Here is a 26,339-nt window from a genome sequence, read left to right on the forward strand (position 1 = left end):
GAAAGAAGATTGGAAGAAATTCAAAGATTATTTAGCCAAATATTGTAACATAAGATAATTAGAAGTCACTTGAAAGTAGGCTTAGGATTAAAATAAGAACGAATTGTAAAGCATTATGGATTCTAATTACTAAGAAAAGAGAAGACGATAGTAAATTGAAGGAGTTAATTTTATTAGAAAGAAGATTTTGGAGAACTGTTACAAGGTGATACAAAGAAATTCAGTTAGGGGAGATTTGAGGAAGTCAGTTAACAACAAAAGTGTTTTAGAAGTAACAAATGTTTATATATATTTTTTTAGTATTGTAGTGTGTTTTCTTTTGTGTGTTTTATATGTTATATCTGTTAGAAATGTGGAAAACCAATAAAAAATTTTTTTGGGGGGGGGAAGCACATGTGACGCCAGGGTACAAAGATCCACCCAGCACACCCTACCCCCCCCCAAGTTACCCAGTCCCAGGCACGCAGGAGGGTGGAACTGGGTGCCTGCCTCAGCGTCTCGCAGGCTTAGTCGCCCCCGAACTCACAGCGCAGAGCCACCCGCAGCAGAAGAGCCCGCCGTGGCGCTCCGACCAATGGGTGGGCTCTTCCCCGGACTCAGCTCTCGGACCCTAGACTCTCGGCCTGGTGCCCCTGAGAGCCCGGCACCCGGGTGCCCCGCACCCCTAGCGCTTATGAGTTCCTGCGCAACAAGCACAACTGTCAGAAGCAGAGATGTCTCTATAACCCAGAGCATGGAAAGAAATGGTAGCAAACTTTAACCAGGCCAGGTATTGGGGCCACATTTCCCATTTATGACATATAATGAAATGAAAAGTATGTTTAGAATAACGTTTGTAAAACAAACAAACCAGAAGCTTTTCTCTTGGGAATTATAGGGACAGAACTACCCAAACTGTATAGAAACTTATTCATGTATGCAACTGCAGCGGCAAGAATGTTGCTTGCCCCAAAATGGAAAGAAGCAGAAGTCTCAGCAAAGGAAGAATGGATACAAAAACTTATGGCATATGCAGAAATAGCGAAACTTGTGGGAAGAATAAGAAATCAAGATAACTAACTTTTCATAAAAAATGGAAATGGTTTATGGAATAGTGACTGATAAATGTTAAACAGATAAAAACATTGACAGGATTATTGTAATAACTGTAGGTTATATATATATGAGTATATATTTAAAGAAGATGAGTAAATTAAGTTAATTAGGATAATCAGAAGATATTAAAAATAAATTTAAAGAACCGCAGAAAGAGGGGGAGGAAGTTTTGAAATGTCAAAATGATTGTAAAATCAGTGAAATGTATAAAACTGAAAAGTTTTTTTTAATTTAAGATAACAATATTGTGAAAATGCAAATCTCTTTACAGGTGTAGATTGATTCTTGAATATTAAAGAAAATTATAAACGTAAAAAAAAAAAAATATTGATATGTAATAGATATACAGTAACAGGAACTGCTTATAGGTTAAGAATATTTAGAAAGCACAATGAGGTGATTTGGAAGTCAAAAACATGTGTGATGTTAGATGATGTGTAACCAATTAATGTTTAGTTGTCATTGTGGTATTGTTTTTGTCTGTTTGTGTTGTATGTTTTGCAATAACGAATAAAAAAATATACTGGGGCCACAAACAAACATGTTGCAATATGTCCTAATCTTTTGACGCTCTTTCCCTGAAATGACCCCTGCCCCCAGTTAGGGAGACCAAAATCTGGCAAAAGTCTTTCTCTTGTTGGGCTGGGGTTGTCACCTGTGGTCAGGCAAAATATGGGACACGTCAGGGTGGGTGGGAATTGGGGGGTTAAAAATTCCTTCACCTGGTGCAGAAATGGCTTCAAAGGAATCCATTACAATGGGACACAACTAAAAGAGGATTGACAGCTTAAGTTGACAGAATACGCAGAACTTGCAGATTTAACACATAGAACGAGAGAGCAAGAAGGACGTATATTTAAAGGAGAGTGGGAAACATTTATGGAGCGTATGGAAAATAACTGCACAGCTGCAAATGCTGGCCGCATTAAGATAAATTCAGAAGTGTCAATAACATTTGATCGATGTAAAAGTGGGAAACTGATCTCCATGCTTACAGTTAAAATATGTGGGAATGTATAATATGTAAAATGAACCATGGAAGGGGAAGAAGGGAAGTCACTGGATATTTTCAAGTTCGTAAAAGGTTTATTTTGAAATGCAAAATTGGAAACTTAATGAAAATTATTATTAAAAAAACCCACAATGGCACATGTTTATTATTTATAATTATAAATTATTATTTATAATAATAAATATTATTATTATTATTAGTAGTAGTAGTATTAGGGTTACAGTGGTTTATTCGATGGAAAAAAACACACAGCAAAGGCACAATGATTTACAACTGTAAGAAAAACATTGCTAATTACATTTTATTTATTTATTTAATCCCCGCCTTTTCCCCTGACGGTGCTCAAAGTGGCTTACAGATAAAAGTAAGAATTGCTGGAAACATAAGGGGGGGGGACACAAGTACCGGTATTTAAAAACAAGCAAATAGCAGCTTTGAGAGTATTGGGGGAGGGCGCTTTACCTCAGGCAAAGGACATGGAAAGAAAAGATTAAACGCCGTCATCCAAATCACCACATCCTCAATTTTCCATACCAGCCCCATTAAGTTCTTAATTAACAAAGTAAAAACTGTGGGAGACTCCAATCACAGCGGAAGTTACATTTCTTTGCATTCCCCGCCTGCCCCATGCCTCATCTAGTCTGGCTCTTAATCCCTCTTTAATTTAGTGTATTTTTGGCATACTCCACTGGGAATATCTGTTCAAGCCCTGGGAAAATGACAAGGCCATGCATAAAAGGTCATTTTCCAACAGCGTCACCCGCATCAAAACAGGCTGTTTTGTTTCAGCAATATTTCAGGGGTAGCATGGAATTCCTTGGTGCGCAGAGGGAATTGGAGTGGCTGCCATTTTGTTTTCCCTAGAAAGCTGTGAGTTGCCTTTTGAATTTTCGGAAATTCACAATGGCTGCTGGGATAAAAGATGATTGCATGCTCTGGTGTTCATTGGGGTACAGCATTATTGTGGTCAGCAATTTAATATCTACAGGGGAAAAATAAACTGTCACAGTGGGCAGATAATTCCTATAGCTTCTCATTTTTTAAAACAGGTACAGTGTCAAATCTCCCTCCCCAAAAAAGGTATTGACTGAAGCGTTTGTGTTATGTACTGAGCTGAATCCTAGGATCCAGAATGCAGCAGTCTGATTGGTCGGCAGGAGCCACCCAATCCAGCACCAGGTGGAAGTGAATCAGTGACCTGCAAGAGCAGCCAATCAGACTTCTGGAGGAAGTGAATCTGCAACCTGATTGGCTTGCAGGAGTATCCCGGAGTTAGCCAATCACGCAGGGCGCATTGTGTAAATAATGTATGTATAGCCAGTGGCGTAGCGTGGGTTGTCAGCACCCGGGGCAAGGCAAGTAATTTGCGCCCCCTAACCCGTGGATTTGCGCCCCCTAACCCTAACCCCCAGATGTTGCGCCCGGTGCGGCCGGCCCCCCCCTGCACCCCCCACGCTACGCTACTGTGTATAGCGAGACGTTTTGAGGAAAGTTTCATTCATTGCTACTACAAGCTGAATAAAGAGCATGAAATTCACACTCGACTCCGAGTATATTTCAGTTTGTGTGTGTGTGTGACTATTTCAGTTTCTCTCTGTTTTTTTACTTTTCCAAGCCTAAATTCAGTTTTCCACATTCCCGCATCAGTTTGCAATACACATCCCAATTTCCCAGGGAGAATCCCATATTTACAGAAGCCACCCCGGTTTCTGATTTGATCCCAGAATGTCTTGCTTTTCCTTAGGACATCCCTATTTTCTCTGGAGAAATGCTGGAGAGTATGGAGTTATCTGAAGGCAGCCGTGTATAGGGAAACTGTTCTTAACCTGAAGCTGAATATATTGTTGAGTTATGGCTCTCGACGTGGTGGTGGGAAGTCAAATAATGCACTGGTTAAATTTCTAAGCAAATTTCACAAACCACCATCTTTCCCAGTGCCTTTGACTGGTTTCCTTCTGTTTTGTTTTTCTGGAGATTGAAGCACTCTCCCAGGTTTGCTAGCATGCAAAAAGAGGCATTTTTTTTTGCTGTGCCCTGCGCTGCAGCTTCAAGAACTGTGCCCAAATGACTAACTCTTCTTTCCCTCCCCAGCACCATTCCTTCCGCTGCCCCCCTAATTTGCTGGGTGGCACGAGGCTGCTGCGTGAAGAGAAACAGGCCAAGAAGGAATCCTCTGTGTTTTTGAGAGGAGCTTCTAAAATGGCATCCTTGGACTATTTATACAGCACCTTTCCTAGGAAACGGGCATGCAAGGAAAAACTGCAGGCCCCACCACGCTCCCCCTTTCTCTTTGGCCAACCTTTGTCCCACTAACGCGCCCGGCCAGATTGCAGCAACGCAGGAGAGCATGTTCCCTGTTTCTTTCCCAGGGCCTCTCTGCTTATCATCTGACACCACATCCTGACCTCATCCCCACACAGTTACTCAAATAATTAATCTGAAAAGGATGGACGGACAGGGTGGGGGGTGGGGAGGTGGACGAAGGAACAGGAGAGAGAGAGAGAGAGAGAGAGAGAGAGAGAGAGAGAGAGAGAGAGAGAGAGAGAGACTTTGTCAAAGGTGTATAACTTGCTGTTGAGATGGAATACTCAGGATGAAACGGTGAAATTTGCAATGATTAAATGGGCACAAGACATTGGACATAACATAATGATGGCTGACTGGGAACAGTTATGGACCACAGGTATGAAGTTTACGGCATGTAATGCCTTAAGAGAGAATATTATGAAAATGATATACAGGTGGTACATAACCCCAGTCAAGCTTGCAAAAATCTATCATTTGCCTGATAATAAATGCTGGAAATGTAAAGAAACTGAAGGGTCATTCTTTCACCTTTGGTGGACGTGCCCAAGGATTAAGGCTTTCTGGGAAATGATATATAATGAACTGAAAAAGGTATTTAAATATCCCTTCTTGAAGAAACCAGAGGCCTTTCTCCTGGGCATAGTCGGCCAATTGGTGTTAAAGAAGGACAGAATTTTCTTTATGTATGCTACAACAGCAGCAAGAATACTCATCGCAAAGTATTGGAAGACACAAGATTTACCCACTCTGGAAGAATGGCAGATGAAGGTGATCGACTACATGGAATTGGCAGAAATGACTGGCAGAATCCGAGACCAGGAAGAAGAGTTGGTGAAAGAAGACTGGAAGAAATTTAAAGACTATTTACAAAAATATTGTAAAATTAATGAATGTCAGAATGTTAGAATGTTACAGCGGTTTCTAGCTGTAATGATATAAAAGAATATGGAAAAAATGGATTTTTAAATAGGTAAAAATTTAATGTTATAATATATTAAGATCAAAGATCAGGATAAAAGGAGGGAAAGAAATTGCTGAATTAATTAATTGAATTGGAATACAAAAAAGGGAGGTATGAGGAGGTCAGGGAAATAAGGATATGAATGTAAGATATGGAAAGGTTGATTTTTTATTTTTCCTTTTTTATCTTTTTTCTGTATGTGTACTTATTTTGTATTTTTCTTCTATTTTTATTTTTGTCTTTTATTCTTGTATTTTTTGATTTTATGTAATTCCTTTTTCTGAAACTCTAATAAATATTTAATAAAAAAAAGAGAGAGAGAGAGAGAGAGAGAGAAAGAAAGAAAGAAAGAGAGAGAGACCCAGCAGCCACAAGGCCTACTTCCCCTGCTCAGCATTCAGCCCACATGGCTTTGCACATGAGCGGAGGAGACCTTGAGGGTCAAACAGCACATGGACTGAACGCATCTCTGAAAACACGTCAGAGGTTGTTTGTTTTCACTTGATAGTAAGCGCAGGCAGGGCAAGGGGAGATTTGGATTGTGCCACAAGCCAGGGAGGCTTAACCCTTCTCTCCCCACCCACGATCCTAATGTCACATCCCTGACACGCTTCCAAGTGACACATAGCTTGGCCCTGAGATTTCAAGAAACTCATTTCTCACCAAAGAGCATGCCCTCCAACAGTTGGAAGGCAAAATCTGGGATGCCATATTTGCGGTGCAATTTCCTGCAAGGGGGGGGAGACACTTTTTGGGTGCTGTGCCATGCCCGGAAATGCACTTTTGGGAGGGGAACCACACACAACACCTCTCCCACCCATTGTTGGGTGTAATAATAATAATAATAATAATAATAATAATAATAATTCCTTCCAGTAGCACCTTTTCGTGTGCATGCACACGAAAGCTCATACCAAGAACTAACTTAGTTGGTCTTTAAGGTGCTACTGGAAGGAATTTTTTTATTTTGACTATGGCAGACCAACACGGCTACCTATCTGTAATAATAATAATAATAATAATAATAATAATAATAATAATACTACAGTGGTACCTCAGGTTACATACACTTCAGGTTACAGACTCTGCTAACCCAGAAATAGTACCTTGGGTTAAGAACTTTGCTTCAGGATAAGAACAGAAATCGTGCTCTGGCGGCATGGTGGCAGCAGGAGGCCCCATTAGCTAAAGTGGTGCTTCAGGTTAAGAACAGTTTCAGGTTAAGAACGGACCTCCAGAATGAATTAAGTACTTAACCCGAGGTACCACTGTACCAAGGTACGCGGGTGGCTCTGTGGGTTAAACCACAGAGAATGGGGAAGATTTATAATTTATCTTAAAAACCATTGTAAACAGCTAAAATCATTAGTAGGGTTGGAATAACACTTGTACCTTAATGGTGAATTTCGGACATAATGGTGACGTAAAAGATCTGGATTATCATAAAAGATGCAGGAGGAAAGGATTAACAACAGGAACCCACAAGGAGGAGGAGGGAAGTCCAGGGGATTTTTTGGAATCTTGCTTTTATGTTGTATGTGGGATATATGATTGTAAAACTTTAATCAGAAAAAAACAAATAAATAAATTAAAAACAACAACACCTTAACACATGGGTGGGCAAGCTAAGGCCCGGGGGCTGGATCTGGCCCAATCGCCTTCCGATTCCAGAAATCAGCGTGCTTTTACATGAGCAGAATGTGCCCTTTTATTTAAAACGCATCTCTGGGTTATTTGTGGGGTCCGCTTGGTGTTTTTACATGAGCAGAACGTGCCCTTTTATTTAAAACGCATCTCTGGGTTATTTGTGGGGCATAGGAATTCATTCATTTATATTTTTTTTTTCAAAATATAGTCTGGCCCCCCAAGAGGTCTGAGGGACAGTGGACCGGCCCCCTGCTGAAAGAATTTGCTGACGCCTGCCTCACGGATGCTCATGTACAGAAGGGAGATTGTTGACCACTGATCATGAGCCAGACCTGTGCCAGGGAGGCCTAGTGACGAGACAAGGGGTTCCTGAAGCCAAGGACAATCAATGCAGCCTCCCTCCCTCACCTCAACACCCGTAATTCAAACCAGCTGTTACACATTAACTCTGCTCTTTTCACTTGGCAATGTCTTTCTTTCGGAGGTCTGAGTTCACTGAACATTTGCAGGAAAAATCCCAGTGCACGTGGCGTCCCTCATCCTCAGGCACTCGCTGCCCTCAAAGGCCATTTGTTGCTTGCTTTCTGTTCAGGTTTTTTTGTTTGCTTAAAGGAACAGCAATATAGCATTTCAACCACACAACACCCCACTTCACATGCCATTCAATATAAAGCCACCCCTTAACCGAACGCCTCTTTCCTGGAGGTGCCCTGTTCATCACCAACTGACCTGACTCTTTCTAAATCTCCTCCTCTTGCAGATAACTGTTTGACCTAAATACCGTATTTTTTGCTCTATAAGACTCACTTTTTCCCTTCTAAAAAGTATGGGGAAATGTGTGTGCGTCTTATGGAGCGAATGCAGGCTGCGCAGCTATCCCAGAAGCCAGAACAGCAAGAGGGATGTACCCCGCCCATCTGGCTCGTCCTCCCTAGCTATTCTGGGCGGCTTCCACAAAGACCAAAATTACACTAAGATGTCACACATTAAAAACTTCCCTGAACAGGGCTGCCTTCACATGTCTTCTGAACATCAGGTAGTTGTTTATCTCTTTGACATCCGATGGGAGGGCGTTCCACAGGGTGGGCGCCACTACCAAGAAGGCCCTCTGCCTGGTTCCCTGCAACTTGGCTTCTTGTAGCGAGGGAACCACCAGAAGGCCCTCGACGCTGGACCTCAGCGTCCGGGCAGAACGATGGGGGTATACTGGGCCGCATATTAGGCGCAACTCAGGCACACATCTTGAGCAATTGCACAATAAATGTACACACCCAATGGCCCTACTGAAAACACACAAACCCATTTATTTCACAACGCTGAAACAAGCCGTGAACCATCTGCTCTCGGCAAAGGGAAATTTACAAGCTTGTACCAGGGTGGCGGATGCTGCAGAAATTCCTGTCGCAAGTGGAGTAGTCGTACAGCAAGGCATTCTGTGGCCAGATTATTATCTCTGTTTCCATTCTGAGCTCGTGCATGATGGTGTCTGCGTCCTCTGTCTCTCGGGTAGGTGACACCACTGCTCTACATCCTAAGAAAACCAGAGCATAGTTGCTTTCCTATATAAGCCATCACAGGGAAAACAGTTGTGTGAAGTATCTCATTGACTATCTGGTAAACCCAGAAATTCTCCACTCAGTCAGCCTAAGAGAGGGTTGGAGTAACTTGTGTTCCTCCAAATGGCATTTATTTATTTGAAGCAGGGGTAAGTCACCCCTGCCTCCCCCCCCCCATTCAGGGGCTGATATAGCCCACAAACCATTGTTTCTGCTCCCCCTGGACGTCATCAATTTTGGCAGCAGTGGCAAAAAGCGAAGGAAAATGAAAGTAGACATAGTATGCATATCGTTGGGTTGGGTGGGGCCCAGTGTGGTCTGATGGAAAGATTATTCAATTCTGGGATTCCTTCCATTTCTAATTTTTCTAACTTTAACTTCAGCTTTCTCTTTAACTAACTTTCTCTTTCCGCTTCTGCCTTCTGGAAGAAGGTACAGGACTAGCCGCCTGAGAAACAGTTTCTATCCAAACGTGATTTTGGTTTTAAATGCAGTGTAAGGAGTCTCTATGGGAGTATATTGTATTTAAAAATGGGGTATCAGAGTTTTTAGGGGGCTAACCAGGTTGGGACAGCAGGCTTGTTGGTTTTTGAATGTCTTATGTAGATTTTTTCAATTTCGTTGTTCTGTATTGGACAATGACAATAAAGATTATCGTATCACTATCGTATCGTTGCTCTCCACCTTTTGAAGCAGTTTGCAAAACATCGCCAGCGTTTTAGTGCAAATTTCTCCTAATAAGCTCAGTTTTGAGTAATGCACACATTTTTGCTAGCCATTTCCCCTAATATAATGCATTTCAGTATGTTACTGTGACAAACTTCATTTTTACGCATTTTTACGGGTGGCGCTGTGGGTAAAACCTCAGCGCCTAGGACTTGCTGATCGCATGGTTGGCGGTTCGAATCCCCGCGGCGGGGTGCGCTCCCGTCGTTCGGTCCCAGCGCCTGCCAACCTAGCAGTTCGAAAGCACCTCCGGGTGCAAGTAGATAAATAGGGACCGCTTACCAGCGGGAAGGTAAATGGTGTTCCGTGTCACGCTGGCCACGTGACCCGGAAGTGTCTGCGGACAGCGCTGGTTCCCGGCCTATAGAGTGAGATGAGCGCACAACCCTAGAGTCTGGCAAGACTGGCCCCTACGGACAGGGGTACTTTTACCTTTAGCTCCTCTAATACATGCATTTTTAAAATAAAAAAACCCACATTGTTTCCTTGGGGAATGGCTTTGCAAAATTCAGGAAAGTTTGAATTTTGAAAGATAACTCTGTTTCAGCTGGAATATTGTTTTGGAAAGGGCACTTTTGCTCGATTTAGTTTTCAGCGCAGACTCTTATCAAATTTTTTCTCCATCCCTGCCTGATGAGGATGCAGATCACCTTTCCCTCAGTCATCAGGTCAATCACTGGATGAATGGAAAAGGGCAATGACTCCCATTCACCAAAGTGAGTCAGGTGAGAAGCATGAGGCCAATAGTAGCTGTATGTTTGTGTCCTCTGTGTTTACATGTAAGCGGGAGAGACTATGGGGGAGCCACCCCCAATTTTGACCATACCTGCCACTGGCATGCACCCAGTGTAAAGGACTGGTCAAGGGTGAATGTACCCCTTGGGTCAAAAAAATATTAGCCACCCCGAATTTAAAGATTTATCTTGTTCTTAAACCAAATATGCCTCCCAAAGCATATTGCAAATCACTACAAAAAAAGAGGGAGTCAATTCCTGCCCCGAGTTCCACCCGCAGCAACAGATCCCGATGTCAATCTTTCTTTCTCCTTTCCCCTTATCCCTGATGTAGCTCTTTCATGACCCTCTTATTCCCTGGCGGGGAGAGGGGCCATTTTGGGGTCTGCCTCAGGTCCCAAAATGTCGTGGGCCAGCCTTCGGGCTTACAATCTAAAATGGCACAACATAAGAGGAAAACCGATCGGGAGGGAGGAGGAAATAAGCAAACTCAAGTGACACGTTCGCCTAACAACCAGCAGGGGTAAAAAAAAAAGGTCAAAAAGAGGAAGCAGCACACCTGCGCCAGCAGAGAGATCCTGCAGCCTGTCTCGTCTCTCAGCTGCCAGGTTGCTGGACTCCGATTCCCATCAGCCCCTGTGAGCGTGGATGATGGGAGTTGTAGTCTAGCAGCACCTGGAGGAAAACAGGTTCTCCACCCATGGCCTAAGAGGAAAAACCCTCCCCAACACCAATCTGATAACACTGGCAAGGCTGCAACAAGCGAAGGAGTAGATGGAAGCAGTGGCGTAGCGTGGGTTGTCAGCACCCGGGGCAAGGCAAGTAATTTGCGCCCCCTAACCCGTGGATTTGCGCCCCCTAACCCTAACCCCCAGATGTTGCGCCCGGTGCGGCCGGCCCCCCCTGCACCCCCCACGCTACGCCACTGGATGGAAGGAATATGGAGAGCAGGCAGTATTCAAGTCAGACGTTGCTAGGGCTCCACAGTGTCATTATTCAGCTGAAACAGGCATGTTTGGGCAAACTGAGATGGGGCGGGGAGGGGAATGCAGAGTCTTTCTTCGTGTCAAGGACTTGTAAAGTTCTGGAAGCCACTGAAGGTGAACGGAGGTAGGTTGGGGGAACATGAAGCTCTCTCGGGCAAGCAAGCGACTGGGTTAATGTCGCATTGGCTAGCATCTTGGTCCAATGTGAAGTAGACGCCGTCCGGGGACCTGCTGGAGGGATCGTCGTTGAAGAAGTTGTAAGGCCGAAGGATGAAGCCCACCCCGTTGCCGACCGTCACGGTGTTGGGGATGTCCTCAGCGTGCGGCACATGAAAGAAGCCAGTGGAGATCCAAGCCACAAGGTCCTGGGGGGGGGGGGAAGCAGCAGGAAACACAACAACAGGCCTGTTTGTCACGAGTGGAAGACGTTTTCCTCACTAATATGGTCATGGAAGAGAACTTCAATTCTTTTCAGTGAGGACTGGACATGTAACATCTAATTCCTTAAAAATCATCACTGGCACACCACAAGGATGTGTGCTAAGTCCCTACCTGTATTCATTGTATACATACAACTGTGTATCATCTGACCCGTCTACGGCAATTATTAAGTCTGCAGATGACACCACCATAATGGGTTTAATAACAGGTGGAGACGAATCAGCGTATAGAGGGGAAGTCCACAAAATATCTACATGGTGCCTAGGGAACAACTTGCACCTTAATATCAGCAAGACAAAGGAGATGGTGTTGGACTTTCGGAGGAAGAGAGGAGAACTAGCCCCACTGTACATTGGGGAGGGCTGTGTGGAGAGAGTCTCTTCCTTTAAATTCCTAGGAGTTTATCTCAGTGAAGACCTTACTTGGAAAATAAATACAACCCAGGTGGTTAAGAAAGCCCAACAGAGACTCCATCTCCTCAGAATATTGCGAAAGAATCAATCAACATTTGATGATCTCCTTCTACCAGTCAACAATAGAAAGTGTCCTTTCATACTGCATCACGGTGTGGTACGCTGGTTTGACATCATCTGATAGGAAGTGCCTACAGAGAGTGGTGAATACAGCACAAGATATTATGGGCTGTCTCGTGAATCTGCTGGATGAAATAGCGGAAGAACGTTGCCTCAGGAGAGTGAGGAAAATTCTCAGGGATGATTCACACCCTGGCTGACACTTTCTTGATCTCCTGCCCTCAGGCAGAAGATATAGAAGCAGGATTCGTCGCACCAACAGGGTAAAGAACAGCTTCTATCCATGGGCTGTTAGGCTGCTGAATGAGAAGACAACAACAGGGCAACTGACTTTTGAGTTTGGTGGGTGTGCATCAGTAAACAAGGGGAATTAAGACTAAGAGAGCTGAGTGGGGGGTGCTCGTGTAATCTCACTGTATAGAAGTTGTACAAGTGACAATAAAGTATTTCAATTTTTTTCAATTTCAATTTTCCCAGTTCTCAGTGTGTTGAAACAGGATTTGTATCCCCTGTAGTTGGGTGGGCCAGTCGAGAACAGGCTGCATGTAGATCAGAGATGGAGACTCGGTGGCCCTGCAGAGGTTGCCGGGTTCCTATCAGCCCCAGGTAGTATGGCCAGAGGTTGGGAATGATAGGAGCTGGAGTTATGCAATATCTGGGTTCGCCATCCCTGATGTAGATGCTGCTCAACCATCCTAGATGGTCTGTAGCCAAATTGTGGGTCATTTATCTATCAGAAGCATAACTGAACTCAGGGGTCAGGAGCAAGCCAGCGATAAATCACACCAGGTAAATGAACTTAACTCTTAGAGGAAACAGAATCGGCTCACAAGTGCCAGGCCTAATGAGCACAGCAACAAGGTCTTGCAGAGTCTGAAGGTCCCCGTCTTCCCATAGCTGCCTAAATCTCCTCCTCGCCAGAGTTTCCCCCAACCAATCTGAGACTATGCCGGTGTGGCTGCTTTTGCTCTGCCCTCTTCATGCCTCTCCTGTACTGTCTGAAAGCCCCCTTAGGCAAGAAGTTCCACAGGAATGAAGTCCCCACCAAAGAGGCTTAGCTCCTTGTAAATAACCCTGCAACATACCGTATTTTTTGCTCTATGACTCACTTTTTCCCTCCTAAAAAGTAAGGGGAAATGTGTGTGCGTCTTATGGAGCAAATGCAGGCTGCACAGCTATCGCTGAAGCCAGAACAGCAAGAGGGATTGCTGCTTTCGCTGCACAGTGATCCCTCTTGCTGTTCTGGCTTCTGAGATTCAGAATATATTTTTTCTTGTTTTCCTCCTCCAAAAACTAGGTGCGTCTTGTGGTCTGGTACGTCTTATAGAGCGAAAAATATGGTAATAGTATCCTAGGCAGAGCATCACCTAGATCTAAGGCCATATGTTTTTTGGGTATGCCAGACTCACAACATTTAGACCATTATCATTATTACTGGTACATCTCCTTTACCCTTCCTCCTTTAAGGCTTTCTCCATCTCTAACGGACCTCTGTCCCTCTTCCTCAGGAAGCAATAATTCAGGATAGCTTAGTCGGTAGACCACGAGACTCTTGATCTTAGGGTCATGTTGGGTGAAAGATTCCTCCACTGCAGGGAGTTGGGCCAGATCAGTGTTTCCTCAAACTTGGGTCCCCAGCTGTTGTTGGACTACAATTCCCATCATCCCTGACCACCACTCTTGCAAGTTAGGGATGATGGGGGTTGTAGTACAACAAAAGTTGGGGGCCCCAAGTTTGAGGAAACACTGGTCCAAATGATTCTCACGATCCCTTGTGCAATTCTAGGATCACAGCACTCACCTCGTTGACGATGGTCTCATTGTCTATGAAATCAGCAAAGACCACCAATGGATCCCAAGGATCATTCTGATTATAAATGCACGTGCTGATCAGCTCCTCCTCTTTCCGCTTGGTAACAGCCACCTTGTACCTGAAGGATGCGGATAACGGGGGAAATGGTTGAGAGGATGAAAGCAGAGGCAAGAGGCAAGTTCTTTGTCTTTATTCCTAGCAGTGCCGTCTTCTACTTAGAATATGATAGTCCGTGGCAAGATGGCTACCACCCATTCCAACTGCCATATAGTGAGTCACACCACTGGCCTGTCTAGATCAGTATTGTCTGCCCTCAGTGCTCAAAGGTTTCAGACAGCGGACATTCCCAGCCCGAGGGGAGCATTCTGTACCCAAAGCAGATGCTCCACCACTGAGCTACAGCCATCCATGGCCGTGCCCCACCAGAGCCCTTCCAGGGCATCTCTAAAAACCGCAGATAGAAGCAGCCCCCTTTATAAAGATCTGAGAAATGAGATCATCACCCCACTCTTACCACCCATCTGCGGCCACATTGCTCTTTCTTTTATCAGATCAAAATGATCAGACAACAGCAAAGGTTGCTAGGTTTATCAAGGGTGCAATGAGATTAAGGGCCACTATCTGAACAATAATCTTGGTCATTTGACTGTCCTTTTTACCCATTGTTGTCTTTTCAATTGTATATATTGCTTGTTTTATGTTGCTATGGCCGTTGGCTAATGCGAATAAAGTATATCTATCTATCACTGAGATACAGCCCTCCAGGGGTGCACTTCCAGGGTTGAACTCAAACTGCTGGGGAATCACAGTGCCTGCCGTGGCTACAGAGACCGGTGACTCATAACTGCTGCCTCCCAAACGGTTTTTGCTGCATTAAAGGTAAAGGTACCCCTGCCCGTACGGGCCAGTCTTGCCAGACTCTAGGGTTGTGCGCTCATCTCACTCTAGAGGCCAGGAGCCAGCGCTGTCCGCAGACACTTCCGGGTCACGTGGCCAGTGTGACAAAGCTGCATCTGGCGAGCCAGCGCAGCACACGGAACGCCATTTACCTTCCCGCTGGTAAGCGGTCCCTATTTATCTACTTGCACCCGGAGGTGCTTTCGAACTGCTAGGTTGGCAGGCGCTGGGACCGAGCAACGGGAGCGCACCCCGCCGCGGGGATTCGAACCGCCGACCATGCGATCGGCAAGTCCTAGGTGCTGAGGTTTTACCCACAGCGCCACCCACGTCCCCTTTAGCAGCACTGAATTGACCCAGGAACGACCCTCAAAATGAAACAGGGTGGATAATGAATTCAAAAAGATGTTTAAATTGGTGATCCCCCCCCCCAAAAAAAACCCTAAGCCTTTTTTGCTAGGGATAATTGGGACAGAGGTTCCAAAGAAGCTGACTTATCTTTTTATGCATGCAACGACGACAGCTGGAGCTTTTATATGCACAGAAATGGAAGAGGAAGAGATTCCAACCAAAGAAGAATGGCTTATAAAAATCAACGGACTATGCTGAAATGGCAACATCGACCGTAAAACCAAGAGATCAAAATGATGAACTGCTTATGGAAAAGTAGAGGCCTTTTTCTTTTTTTTCTTTTTTTTGGACTATCTGTCAAAGTATTTTAGCGATATGAAATCGCGAGCAGGATTCTGAGTTATGAGCGAGGGGGAGCAAAAAATGAATGATAAGCTGGAGTTAGGGGAGATTTAGAAACAAGTATGATGCAGGGACGCGGTTGGCGCTGTGGGTTAAAGCACAGAGCCTAGGGCTTGCCGATCAGAAGGTCGGCAGTTCGAATCCCTGCAACCGGGTGAGCTCCTGTTGCTCAGTCCCTGCTCCTGCCAACCTATCAGTTCAAAAGCATGTCAAAGTGCAAGTGGATAAATAGGTACCGCTCCAGCGGGAAGGTAAACAGCGTTTCCGTGCACTGCTCTGGTTCGCCAGAAGCATCTTAGTCATGCTGGCCACACGACCCGGAAGCTGTACGCCGGCTCCCTCGGCCAGTAAAGCGAGATGAGCACCGCAACCCCAGAGTCGGTCATGACTGGACCTTTACCAGACAGGAGTCCCTTTACCTTTACCTTTATTATGCAGCAACCAAGGATAAGAAGAAAAAAAATTCAGTGCAGGAAGGGTGGGAAGTCAACCCGAAAAATATCAGTGAATGATAAATTTGTTTAAAGCTTTGAAAATTTAAGAAAAAACAATATTTTAAAAAATTAAACAGGATGGCATTTATCTGAAAGACAAACAGGACATGGTTTGCTGTTTGGGGCAATAGATGTTGGTCATAATATAGACATGGAAGCATGGGAACAATTGTAGAATAGGGATATAAAATTTCCAGCATGTTACGGTTTAAGAGAAAATTATATTAAAATGATTTATTGATGGTATCTAACCCTGAGTAAAATGGCAAAAATGTATAAAACTAAATCAAATAAGTGTTGGAAAAGTAAAGAGGAAGAAGGTTCTTTTTATCATATGTGGTAGTCTTGTTAAGGTTAAGGCTTACTGGGAAATGATATACAATGAAATGAAAAGAATGTTTAAAGTAACGTTTGTAAAAAACAACAACCTAGAAGCCTTTCTCTTGGGAATTATAGGGATAGAACTGCCTAAATTGTATAGAAACTTATTCATGTATGCAACTATAGCGGCAAGAATGTTACTTGCCCCAAAATGGAAAGAAGTAGTCCCAGCAAAGGAAGAACGGATACAAAAACTTACAGAATATGCAGAGATAGCGTAAATTACCAGAAGAATAAGAAATCAAGATAACAAACTTTTTATAAAAGAATGGAAACGGTTTATTGAATATTTATAGATAAATTGTAAACAGATAAAAAATATTGGCAGGATTATTGTAATAACCTGCAGATACATAAGAGTATATACACCGTATTTTTCGCTCTATAACACGCACCAGACCATAACACGCACGTAGTTTTTAGAGGAGGAAAACAAGAAAAAAAAATATTCTAAACGAAATAGTGGATATATGATTTTTGTGGTTCATGCTGTGGCCACAGACATGTGATCTGACAGTGAGTTTGGAGTAGCCCAATGCAAAAATCCTGAGGATCCATGTGGATCCATGCTTTGTAACCACGGAGGAGGGAAGGAAGGGGAACCATGGATCCTCTGCTCATGACTGCAGCAGATCCCCCTTCCACCCGCAGGCATTCGCTCCATAACATGCACAGATATTTCCCCTTACTTTCTAGGAGGAAAAAAGTGAGTGCAAAAAATACGGTACATATATATATAAGATAAATAAATGAGTAAGTTAAGTTGGATAGGCAGAAGATATTAAAAATAAACTTAAGGAACTGCAGAAAGAGGGGGAAGGAAGTCAAGTTTAGAAACGTCAAAATGATTGTAAAATTGGTGAAATGTATATACAGTCGTACCTCCGCTTACATATCCCTCCAGTTACGTAAACTTTGGAATACGTAAGCGGCAAACCTGGAAGTATATTTCCGTTTTTTTGCTGTGCGCACATGCGTTGAAGCGGTAGACCACTTCTGCACATGCGCAGAAGCTCTCTGCCGTCCCGCCCGCGTGCAGAAGCGGTCTCTCCGGTTGGGAAAACCTCAGGATCCAGCCGGGTCTCCGGAACAACCGGAGGTACCACTGTACCTGAAAAGTATAAATACTATTAAGAAAAAAAGAGAAAGACCATGGTTCTTGTTGCCTACCTGCCCCAGCTAATGGACCTCTCCATGGTGCTAGCTTCAGGTAAGTGTTCTCCAGCGAAGCTGGTGATCTGGATGCGGTAACTTCGCTGATGGTTCCACTGGTTTTCCCGGCTGGTGGCAAAGTGCAGGTACCGGGGGACTTTGCCGTCCAGCGGAAAGGCAGCGTCTTCTTCCTTGTCCAGGGTCCGGGTTGTGAGAACGGGCCGTTGGATCTGGTGCTCTGGGCTCCAAGGGGCCGCCACAGACTCAAACGCCATATCAAGAGCCACCAGGGAGTTCTTGATCCCTGACGAAAGCAGAGAATAAGAGAGAAGGATTTCCCATTTCGGTCCCTAGAGACAAACCCTCAACAAAGCAAGATTGTTGGTAGAGCACGAGACTGTTCATCTCGTCTGGGAATTATAGGGACAGAACTACCTGAACTGTACAGAAACTTATTCGTGTATGCAACTGCAGCGGCAAGAATGTTACTCGCCCCAAAATGGAAAGAAGAAGAAGAAATCCCAGCAAAGGAAGAATGGATTCAAAAACTTATGGAATATGCAGAAATGGCGAAACTTACCTGGAGAATAAGAAATCAAGATAATGAACTTTTTATAAAAGAATGGAAATGGTTTATTGATTATTTACAGACAAATTGTAAACAGATAAGAACATTTTTGTAATAACCTGCAGTTTCATAAGAGTTTATATTGAAAGAAGATGGAAAAATGAGGAAATTAAGTTAATTTGAATAGGCGGATGATATTAAAGATAAATTTAAGGAACTGCAGAAAGAGGGGGAAGGAAGGCAAGTCAAAATGATTGTAAAATTAGTGAAATGTTTAAACTTGAAAAGCAGAGAGAAAGAGAGAGAGAGAGAGAGAGAGAGAGAGAGAGAGAGAGAGTTAACCTCAGCGCCATAGCTTCAAGCACCACTTTGGGCAAAAGATTCCTGCATTGCAGCGGTTTGGACTAGATTACTCTCACGATCCCTTCCGACGCTACAATTTTGTGATTCTTGCAGCCACTGGGATAACAGGTGCACCAACTCCTAGGGGCGGAGGGGTCTTTGGCCCCCTCAATATTAGCTGGCAGGGGAGTGGGCCCCCTCGATACTGAGGGGGGTGGAGAAGAGCGAATGTGGTGGAGTTCAATGGCTGGCTCCTCCTGAGGGTGAGAGAGAGGTAGCCTTGCAGGGCTGAGCACTTGGCTTCCTCCTGACAATGCAACCTCACATGTGTGCAACCCATGCCAGCCCCTCACAATCTTGGGCGCAAGATGGCACCTCTGAACACCAGCTTGGGCCTGTGGAGGAAACTTCCACCTTGTATTTGGGTGGCGTGGGCTCAAATTATCTCCCATCGTGTAGGATTACACAAGTCCCCATCTCTCTCAGCATCAGTTATTCGCCTGTCCGGTGGGGATAATGGTGGTCTACTAACAGGGTCGTCTCAGAGGCAATCTGTCTTATGTTTCATTGCAAACTTTTAAGACCAGCCAAGAACAGCTTGGCACCTCGAGAGCCAGTGTGGTGTAGTGGTTAAGAGCGGTGGTCTCATAATCTGGTGAACCGGGTTCGATTCCCCGCTCCTCCACATGCAGCTGCTGGGTGACCTTGGGCTAGTCACACTTCTCTGAAGTCTCTCAGCCCCACTCACTTCACAGAGTGTTTGTTGTGGGGGAGGAAGGGAAAGGAGAATGTTAGCCGCTTTGAGACTCCTTCGGGTAGTGATAAAGCAGGATATCAAATCCAAACTCTTCTTCTTCTTGGCAAATTCTAATGGGAAGGGAGCTTCCCTAGGCTGATCAACAGCTATGAAACTCCCTCCTCCCTAACTTCCATTGTGGGAACTGTTCTTATCGTTTGCTTGCATTTCTTTGTGGACGTCCTAATTTGGTTTCCTTACAGCCACCGCATGAAATGATGAATCAGTGCATATTTTATCAGCAGAGTAGGTCTTATTCCTTGTGCACAGATGGAGAACTAAGGGTTTGGGAGAGACAGAGAGGCAGAAAAAGAGGAGATGGGGGACTTATCCACACTTTCCTCCGCACTTTCCAGGCACGGCCAGAGCTTTACAGTACCATATCTGAATGCCCCCCCCCTTTTTTGCTCCAGAGCTTTCCCCATGAAAACCCACTCTTTAAAGCTTAATCAGAACAGGAAAGAGCAGGTCAAAGGGTGAGTGTGGATAAGCCCTGAGTTGGCCTAAATTGCACAATGAGCCAACAGGAGGCTTGAAAACAAGAGACCCAGATTTTCCAGATCTGAGCATTTTTCAGTGGTTCACCATAGCTTTCCCTCTCTTCTAGGAGAAAGTGTATCACTCCGCCTTTTATATACAGAAACACACTACAGCAACTATATTGCAATGGCATCACTGCCTTTTCTTTTACAGATGACATTACAAGACTAGCTCCTTGCTATTTATCTAAAGGTGGAGTAACAGAGGACTCTGCCTGGTCCATCTGTGGGAATGTTGAGGATGGCAGGAGAGGATGTATCGTTTAATAATATCCTTCCTAACTTGTGCCAGCAAGTTTCTTCTCTTAGCAGACCGCATTCCCCTTCTTACACAGCAGGAAAACAAGTTCCTGACTTGTCTGAGCCTTTTACTCTTATACAATTCAGTCTAGCTCAGATTGAATTGTGTGTTCCCGGTAAGGTCCCCTTTGAATCCCTCCTAAAAGAATAAAGACACCACAGGCTTATTCATAAGGAACAAAACGTAGTTTTGCTTACGATTAGGCAGAGCACAGTGTGATCCCTGAAGGCAGGCTTTAGGCTTAAAGTTACAAGCATGTACAGACAGGTTTACCCCCTATGGGAGATGACATGGGGACTGCTGTGGCAGGCAGCAGTCCAGTCCAGGTGATGCAGGAAGGTCAAAAAGAGAGAGGTAGCTACGTGACTGGACCTTTTGTTAGGTCAGGTAAGGCCACGCCCACCTTTTAGTCACATGCAAGGAAGGATGCTCCAGGCCAGGAGGAACAGGAAGTTTCGACTGGCTGGACCAAACATTCCCTTGCATGTCCACTCTAGCAAAACAAGGAATGTTGTATTTGACTGCTCCCAGTGGATTACACCCCACACCGTCTTGTTCAGGATTGGTGTCTGGCATGCAGCTCTCTGGGGAACTCCAACAAAAGTCTTTCCCAGCCTGAGGAGCCCAAAACGGAGCTCTGTGTACACAAAGCCCGTGATCTTCTGCTGTCCCCACATTCCTTATTGGACCAGAGTTTGAGCAAACGAAGACTCCGAACAGCAGCAGCTCCCCATTTCCACGTGCAAAGAGGAATGGGGTGAGATTATAAGCAAGCGGTAAGTTTGCTTACCCAACCCTGCCAATAGTTTCCTGCTGCTGTGGAAGTTAATCCCGATCATACAACCCAGAGGGGCAGGGCTTCTCTATTCGACCCTCGATATTCTTCCCAGGCCACACCCACCATCAAGGCCACACACCCTCTCTCTAGGCCACTCCTCTCACTGGCTCTGCTCTCACACTATCCCCCAAGCCAGGGGTCTGCAACCCACGGCTCCGGAGCCGCATGTGGCTCTTTTACATCTTTGCCGCGGCTCCGGGGCGGATACTAGCAAGGGGAGGAGGCGCATTGTGCACCCCGACACTCCTCACTGTGGCGGGCGCTGTACTGGCTGTGACGTCGCATGGGGGCGGTGCGTGCGTTAGTCACGCACCGTCCCGACGTCACCTTCCCGCCCACTTTCAGATCGTGGCTCCAGAGATATATTTGTTTTAAATGTCGCAATGGTTTTGCGGCTCCCAGTTGTTGTTTTTTCTTCGGAAACGGGTCCAAGTGGCTCTTTTTGTCTTAAAGGTTGCAGACCCCTGCCCCAAGCCCTTTTCTGTGGCAGGAATGTGCCTCTTGCTTATCCTGATGGAGAAGAGAGGAGGAGATGGGGGTGAGTGGGATGTGGAAACCTCTGACTCCTTTGTGGCTGGACTTCAGTCTTACCGTGCGCATTCATGGTCCCACCCACTTTTGCTTATTGCACCGCCCACCCCTAACGTGACAGCTTCTGGAAGTTTGCCCCTGAGGGAATGTGAAAAGTTTCCCCGTTCCAACATAACCATTTAAAGAATTCTTCTTCACCGACATCTCTTTCTCTGCAATGCATCTGTAAAGCCCAAACGCTGTTTTATGAAACAGGACAATCTCCTGCTCATATAATTTACAAGCTGCTACTTCCCCTTGGCCCAAATCTCTGGTTCGCTTCTGCTCTTTGCTAGTACTATCAGAGGTTCCGTTATTTCATTTCTCTGAGTCCCGTTACTTTCCCTGCAACATGTGCTCCCTCGCTCAAGCTGTGTTGAGCTTCTGCCCTACCTGCACCGTTCTGGATTACAGTTTTCTGGCTCCTGATCTCTGATTATGGCACATTGAGGCAAGCAGGGGGAGCAGTGGTGGAAACGGGAACAAAACCAGACAAGGGACAGTGTGTCAGCCGAATGTTACCAGTGTTCCCGGAAGACACAAGATCTACCCACTTTGGAAGAATGGCAGATGAAGCTGATTGACTGTATGGGCCTGGCAGAAATGACTAGCAGAATCCGTGACCAGGGAGAAGAGTCGGCAGAAGAAGACTGGAAAAAATTTAAGGACTATTTACAAAAATATTGTAAAATTAAGGAATGTTGAATGATGTTGGACTGAAATTAAGTGGTTTCAAGCTGTAATTATGATAAAATGGTTTTCTTTTTGTAAGCAAGAATTTAAAGTTATAATAATCTAAGATGTTGGAGAGAAAATAAGGTGTTTCTTTTTTCTTTTTTTTAAAGCTGTAATGCTTTGAGATAAGGATTTGCTGTATAAACAATTTGAATTGGATATACAAGAAGGGGAGGTATGAGGAGGTCAGGAAAATAAGTTATGAGAAAATAAGTTGTGAAATTTATGTGTTTTTAATGTTTTTATGTTTGCTTTTTTCTTTTTGTTTGTAAAAAATTTGAAACTCTAATAAATATTTTTTTTAAAAAAAAAAAGAATGTTACCAGTGTTCCCGAAACACATGCCATCAGTTCTCTTAATCTGCCTCGAGGTGATGGATTGCATTTTATTGACTATTTGTTGTTTCAGATTGTAAAAGGTAAAGGGACCCCTGACCATTAGGTCCAGTCGTGGCCGACTCTGGGGTTGCGGCGCTCATCTCACTTTACTGGCCAAGGGAGCTGGCATACAGCTTCCAGGTCATGTGGCCAGCATGACTAAGCCGCTTCTGGCGAACCAGAGCAGCGCATGGAAATACCATTTACCTTCCCGCTGGAGCAGTACCTATTTACTTGCACTTTGACATGCTTTCAAACTGCTAGGTGGGCAGGAGCAGGGACTGAACAACGGGAGCTCACCCTGTCACAGGGATTCAAATCGCTGGCCTTCTGATCAGCAAGTCCTAGGCTCTGTGGTTCAGCTCACAGCGCCATCCGTGTCCCAGATTGCACACTTCTGTTAATAACAGAATTATCTGCTTATGTCAGACATCACAGCTCCCAAGTATCCAATAAGGGGATCCTAAACAGCACATTCAAGTTTGGGAGAAGCATTATGCCAGAAATTGTGGCTGACCTTCCCAAGGGTGCTGATCCTTTATTCTCTCTCCCTCACCCTGTGATAGATCCAAGTTTCACAATCCTTGGCTTAGCATCACAAAGCTTGGAGATTTGCACTGCTTACTGTACAAGGTGGGCATTGCAGCCCTAAAAGTTCTTCTCTGGCTTAGATTTTAACCTTTGCCACTCTTCCCCTTGGTCCCACCCAGCGGTGGAGCATATGCCCACGCTGCCCAGGGCGGGAGTGCTCCCGAGGAGGGCGTGGTGCGGAGGATGCCCCCCCCCCAGGCTCAGGATAGCCCACCGAGTGCCCAGAGCGGCGCACGCACCCTGCAGCCAGGGGCACAGCAAGCCGCCCATGGCGGAGATTTGGCGTGCTGCCCACCCGCGACTCCCAAGCCTACCCCAAGCTGTCAAAACAAAAGGGGAAGGGGGGAATGTCGCTGGCAAAACGGCACAGCTCCCCCTTACCCCGACGGCTTGGGGTAGGCTTAGGAGTTGCAGGCAGGTGACGAGCCAAATGTCACCCCCTCAGTGAGGGCACCCAGGGCGGTCCACCCCCACTGCCCCCCTTCCTACGCCCCTGATCCCACCCACTCTCCTTCTTCCAATCCCTGCCCCAATCAGACCTCATCATACTTCTAGTGACATCACCAAGGGTCCTAAAGGAGCCTCCCTGACTCATAATTTAAGCCAGAATAAACAAAATACAAATACATCACAAATGTCTCACAAGACTCTTACCCGTCTGTTGTGGCAAAGAAAGAAGAAGCAAACATGCCTAATTGTTAGGAAATTGTTAGAAAAAACAACATGCCATTTTCCAAGTTCTAGCAAAAAAATAAAATGTTTAGTTTTCTGAGTGCTAAATAAGGGAAGGTTCACACAGTGTCCCTTTTATAACCCACTCGTCTAGCTCTGGTACGTCAAACCCTATAAATAGACTGAATAGGAAAAGGAATTTTTGAACAGTCACACAAATCCTTACATTAGTTGAAATGCAGAATGTGAGATTCCTGGGGGGAAGTTAGATTTGTTGTGGGACGCCCGGTGGCAGGGGACCCCCAACTGCAACCCCTCTCAGTATTCAGCTACAGTTTCCACAGTTAGGGTGGCAGAACATAACGTTTTGGGAAGCATGGGGCACCTACCTCCAACATCCAAGTCGACTTTGTAGTTCATGAGATGGTTGTGCATGGTCCCAAGTGTGTGCTCTCCGACCCTGTTTCCAAAGGCAGTGCCACCTTCCGTGAGGAACGATGTGCTGATGTATCCCGTGGCATGGACCTTGACTTCTATAGCACCATTTTGGTAGAACACAAAATCCCAGACATAGTCGTAGTTGATGAGAGTGGAGATGGCCCTCAAGACCAAAGCATAGTTGTTCAACCCCCCGTAATAGAAAGAGCCCATGTCAGAAAAATGTCGCCGGAGAGGCACGCCCATGTCATGCTCAAAGATGCAGAAAGAGTTCTTGTTCAGTCTTGGGGTGTCAGAGTCTATCAAGTAGTGGCGGTCCACGTAGGTGGCCGTATAGGGGCAGTCTACTCCCCGAACCAATTCGTAAGAAAATTTCCCAATGCCAAGGGTCCCGTCCATGTACCTAGTCACCATTCCCCCGGGGCAGTTGGAGCCATAAGTAGCAAGAGCTTCTTGCAGACTCAACTCGTAGACAATCCTTTCCTCGCCAAATCTGATGTTGAAGAGGCGTGGCCCTGTGTTCACGTTCATCCCAAAGGCAAAGCTCCAAGACCGGTAGACAACATGGCTGCCGGCTACGGTGTAGCGCATCCCGAGGGGCTCAAATTGCAAAGGGGCTGGATGAGGAGAAGATTCTGAAGGCTTCCTGGAAGTAAAATCATTCTTCAGGTGGGCTGCCTTCACTCTGACCTCCTTCACACGCCCATCTCTAAACTCCTTCTCCAGGTGGGCCATATTCTCATAATACTGGCCGTTGTAGAACACTTTCTTCACCTTCCACTCAGAGATGTTCAGGCTCCGGTGGTCCACCAACACCTCCAAGCCAATGGGGTGGATGTAGTACCCGCTGCCATTGACATTGTGGAACAGGACAAACCAGGTGGCTCGGTCGCCAGATTCAAACCCTCGGGGAGCTGTGGTCAGAGTAGCCAGGTTATTCCTATTATACTCACAACATTCTCTGAGGAAGTTGTTGGCCGCCTCGAGCTCCTGGAAAATGAAGATGTCAATATCTTTGTACTCCTTCACCGTCACCGGCCTGCTGTGATACGGCACCTTCCTGCCAAATTTCTTCAGCGTGATGTCACGGTGGCCCGTTGGGTTCGGAAGAGGGCCTACCACGAATTCGGTGACATTTGGATCTGGCTGGTTCCCAAAGTACACCACAGCCAAGGCCTCCCGGTGGGGCCGAGCCCTTCCATGGTCCAGGAAGCCCAGAGCCCCTTCTTTAGAGGGGAAGTGCGTATCCAGGTAGTAAATGCAGTTATCGGAGGGCTTTGCCCGAATTGCATCTTCCAGGTGGACGCCAAGATTCTCCTTGAGGTATTTCACCACTTGGGCCATCTCAGCGGCTGACAGGTCAGCAAAGATCTCGCTCGGATCTCGGTTGGTGCCTTCGGGAGAATTCTGGAGCCCTGAGACGCCACACCTAACAACTTTTTCCTTTCTGGTCATCAAGACACAAACTAAAGCAAAAATGGTAGCCAGCGCCAATACCAGGAGAACAACCACGGCTTTCATGTTCATGCCGGTGTCTGCGAAAGGCAGCAGTGGTCGCGACACACTCAGCAACCCCAGCTGCTATTTCCTTGCAGGAAACGGTTTGGGAGGGAAGGAGGGAGGGAGGGAGGAAAGCTGCTGCTCTGTTCAGAATTAGAGGAGGGTTCAGAGTTAGGAATGCATGGAGGCTCATCAGCGACTATAAAAGGCAGGCTTGCGCTCTCTCTGCCCAGCTATGTATCCACCATAAACCCAAGCTGCCCTTGGCCCAGGATGATGGACTAAGAGGTCTTTGGAGAGAACGCCAAGCGCTAGGCAAGACCCCAGAGAGGCAGAACACCCAGATTTAGCAGAGACCCTCGGAGAGGAGGAGGCTGGAGGAGGTTTCTGTCCAAATGCTGTAACCCGATCCCTCCCAAGCCGAGAAATTAATGATGCCTGCTCACGGCAGAAACCCTTTTCTGCCCTTTTCTCAGACTGCTCAAAAGCTCATTTCCACCATGTTCACATTGCCCGTCCCCCACTGCCCTGGTCCAGCCCCAGAAGCACAGATTTAGCTTGGCCCTCACCCCGTAAGAATATGT

General features: G+C 45.7%; 1 protein-coding gene across 1 annotated transcript; it reads right to left on the reverse strand.

Annotated features, from left to right (window-relative positions):
• Nucleotides 1–10,967: 10,967 nt before the first annotated feature.
• On the reverse strand, nucleotides 10,968–26,111 carry AOC3 (amine oxidase copper containing 3). Its single transcript, XM_083469730.1, has 4 exons — nucleotides 24,207–26,111; nucleotides 17,507–17,792; nucleotides 13,800–13,929; nucleotides 10,968–11,389 (listed from the first exon to the last, which is right to left on the reverse strand). Exons 1-4 carry the CDS (start codon nucleotides 25,780–25,782, stop codon nucleotides 11,105–11,107), a joined length of 2,277 nt encoding a protein of 758 aa, XP_083325856.1. The 5' UTR covers nucleotides 25,783–26,111; the 3' UTR covers nucleotides 10,968–11,104.
• Nucleotides 26,112–26,339: the final 228 nt, after the last annotated feature.

The sequence above is a fragment of the Podarcis liolepis genome (genome assembly GCF_965112155.1).
Source record: "Podarcis liolepis genome assembly, chromosome: 13".
NCBI classification, from domain to species: Eukaryota; Metazoa; Chordata; class Lepidosauria; order Squamata; family Lacertidae; genus Podarcis; species Podarcis liolepis.

Coding starts and splice junctions, on each gene's coding strand:
- AOC3 (XM_083469730.1), bottom strand. CDS start 25,782: ATGAACATGAAAGCCGTGGTTGTTCTCCTGGTATTGGCGCTGGCTACC. Junction 17,793..24,206: donor AGTCGACTTGGATGTTGGAG/GTAGGTGCCCCA, acceptor TGCTTTCGTCAG/GGATCAAGAACTCCCTGGTG. Junction 13,930..17,506: donor AGGTCCATTAGCTGGGGCAG/GTAGGCAACAAG, acceptor CGCATCCTTCAG/GTACAAGGTGGCTGTTACCA.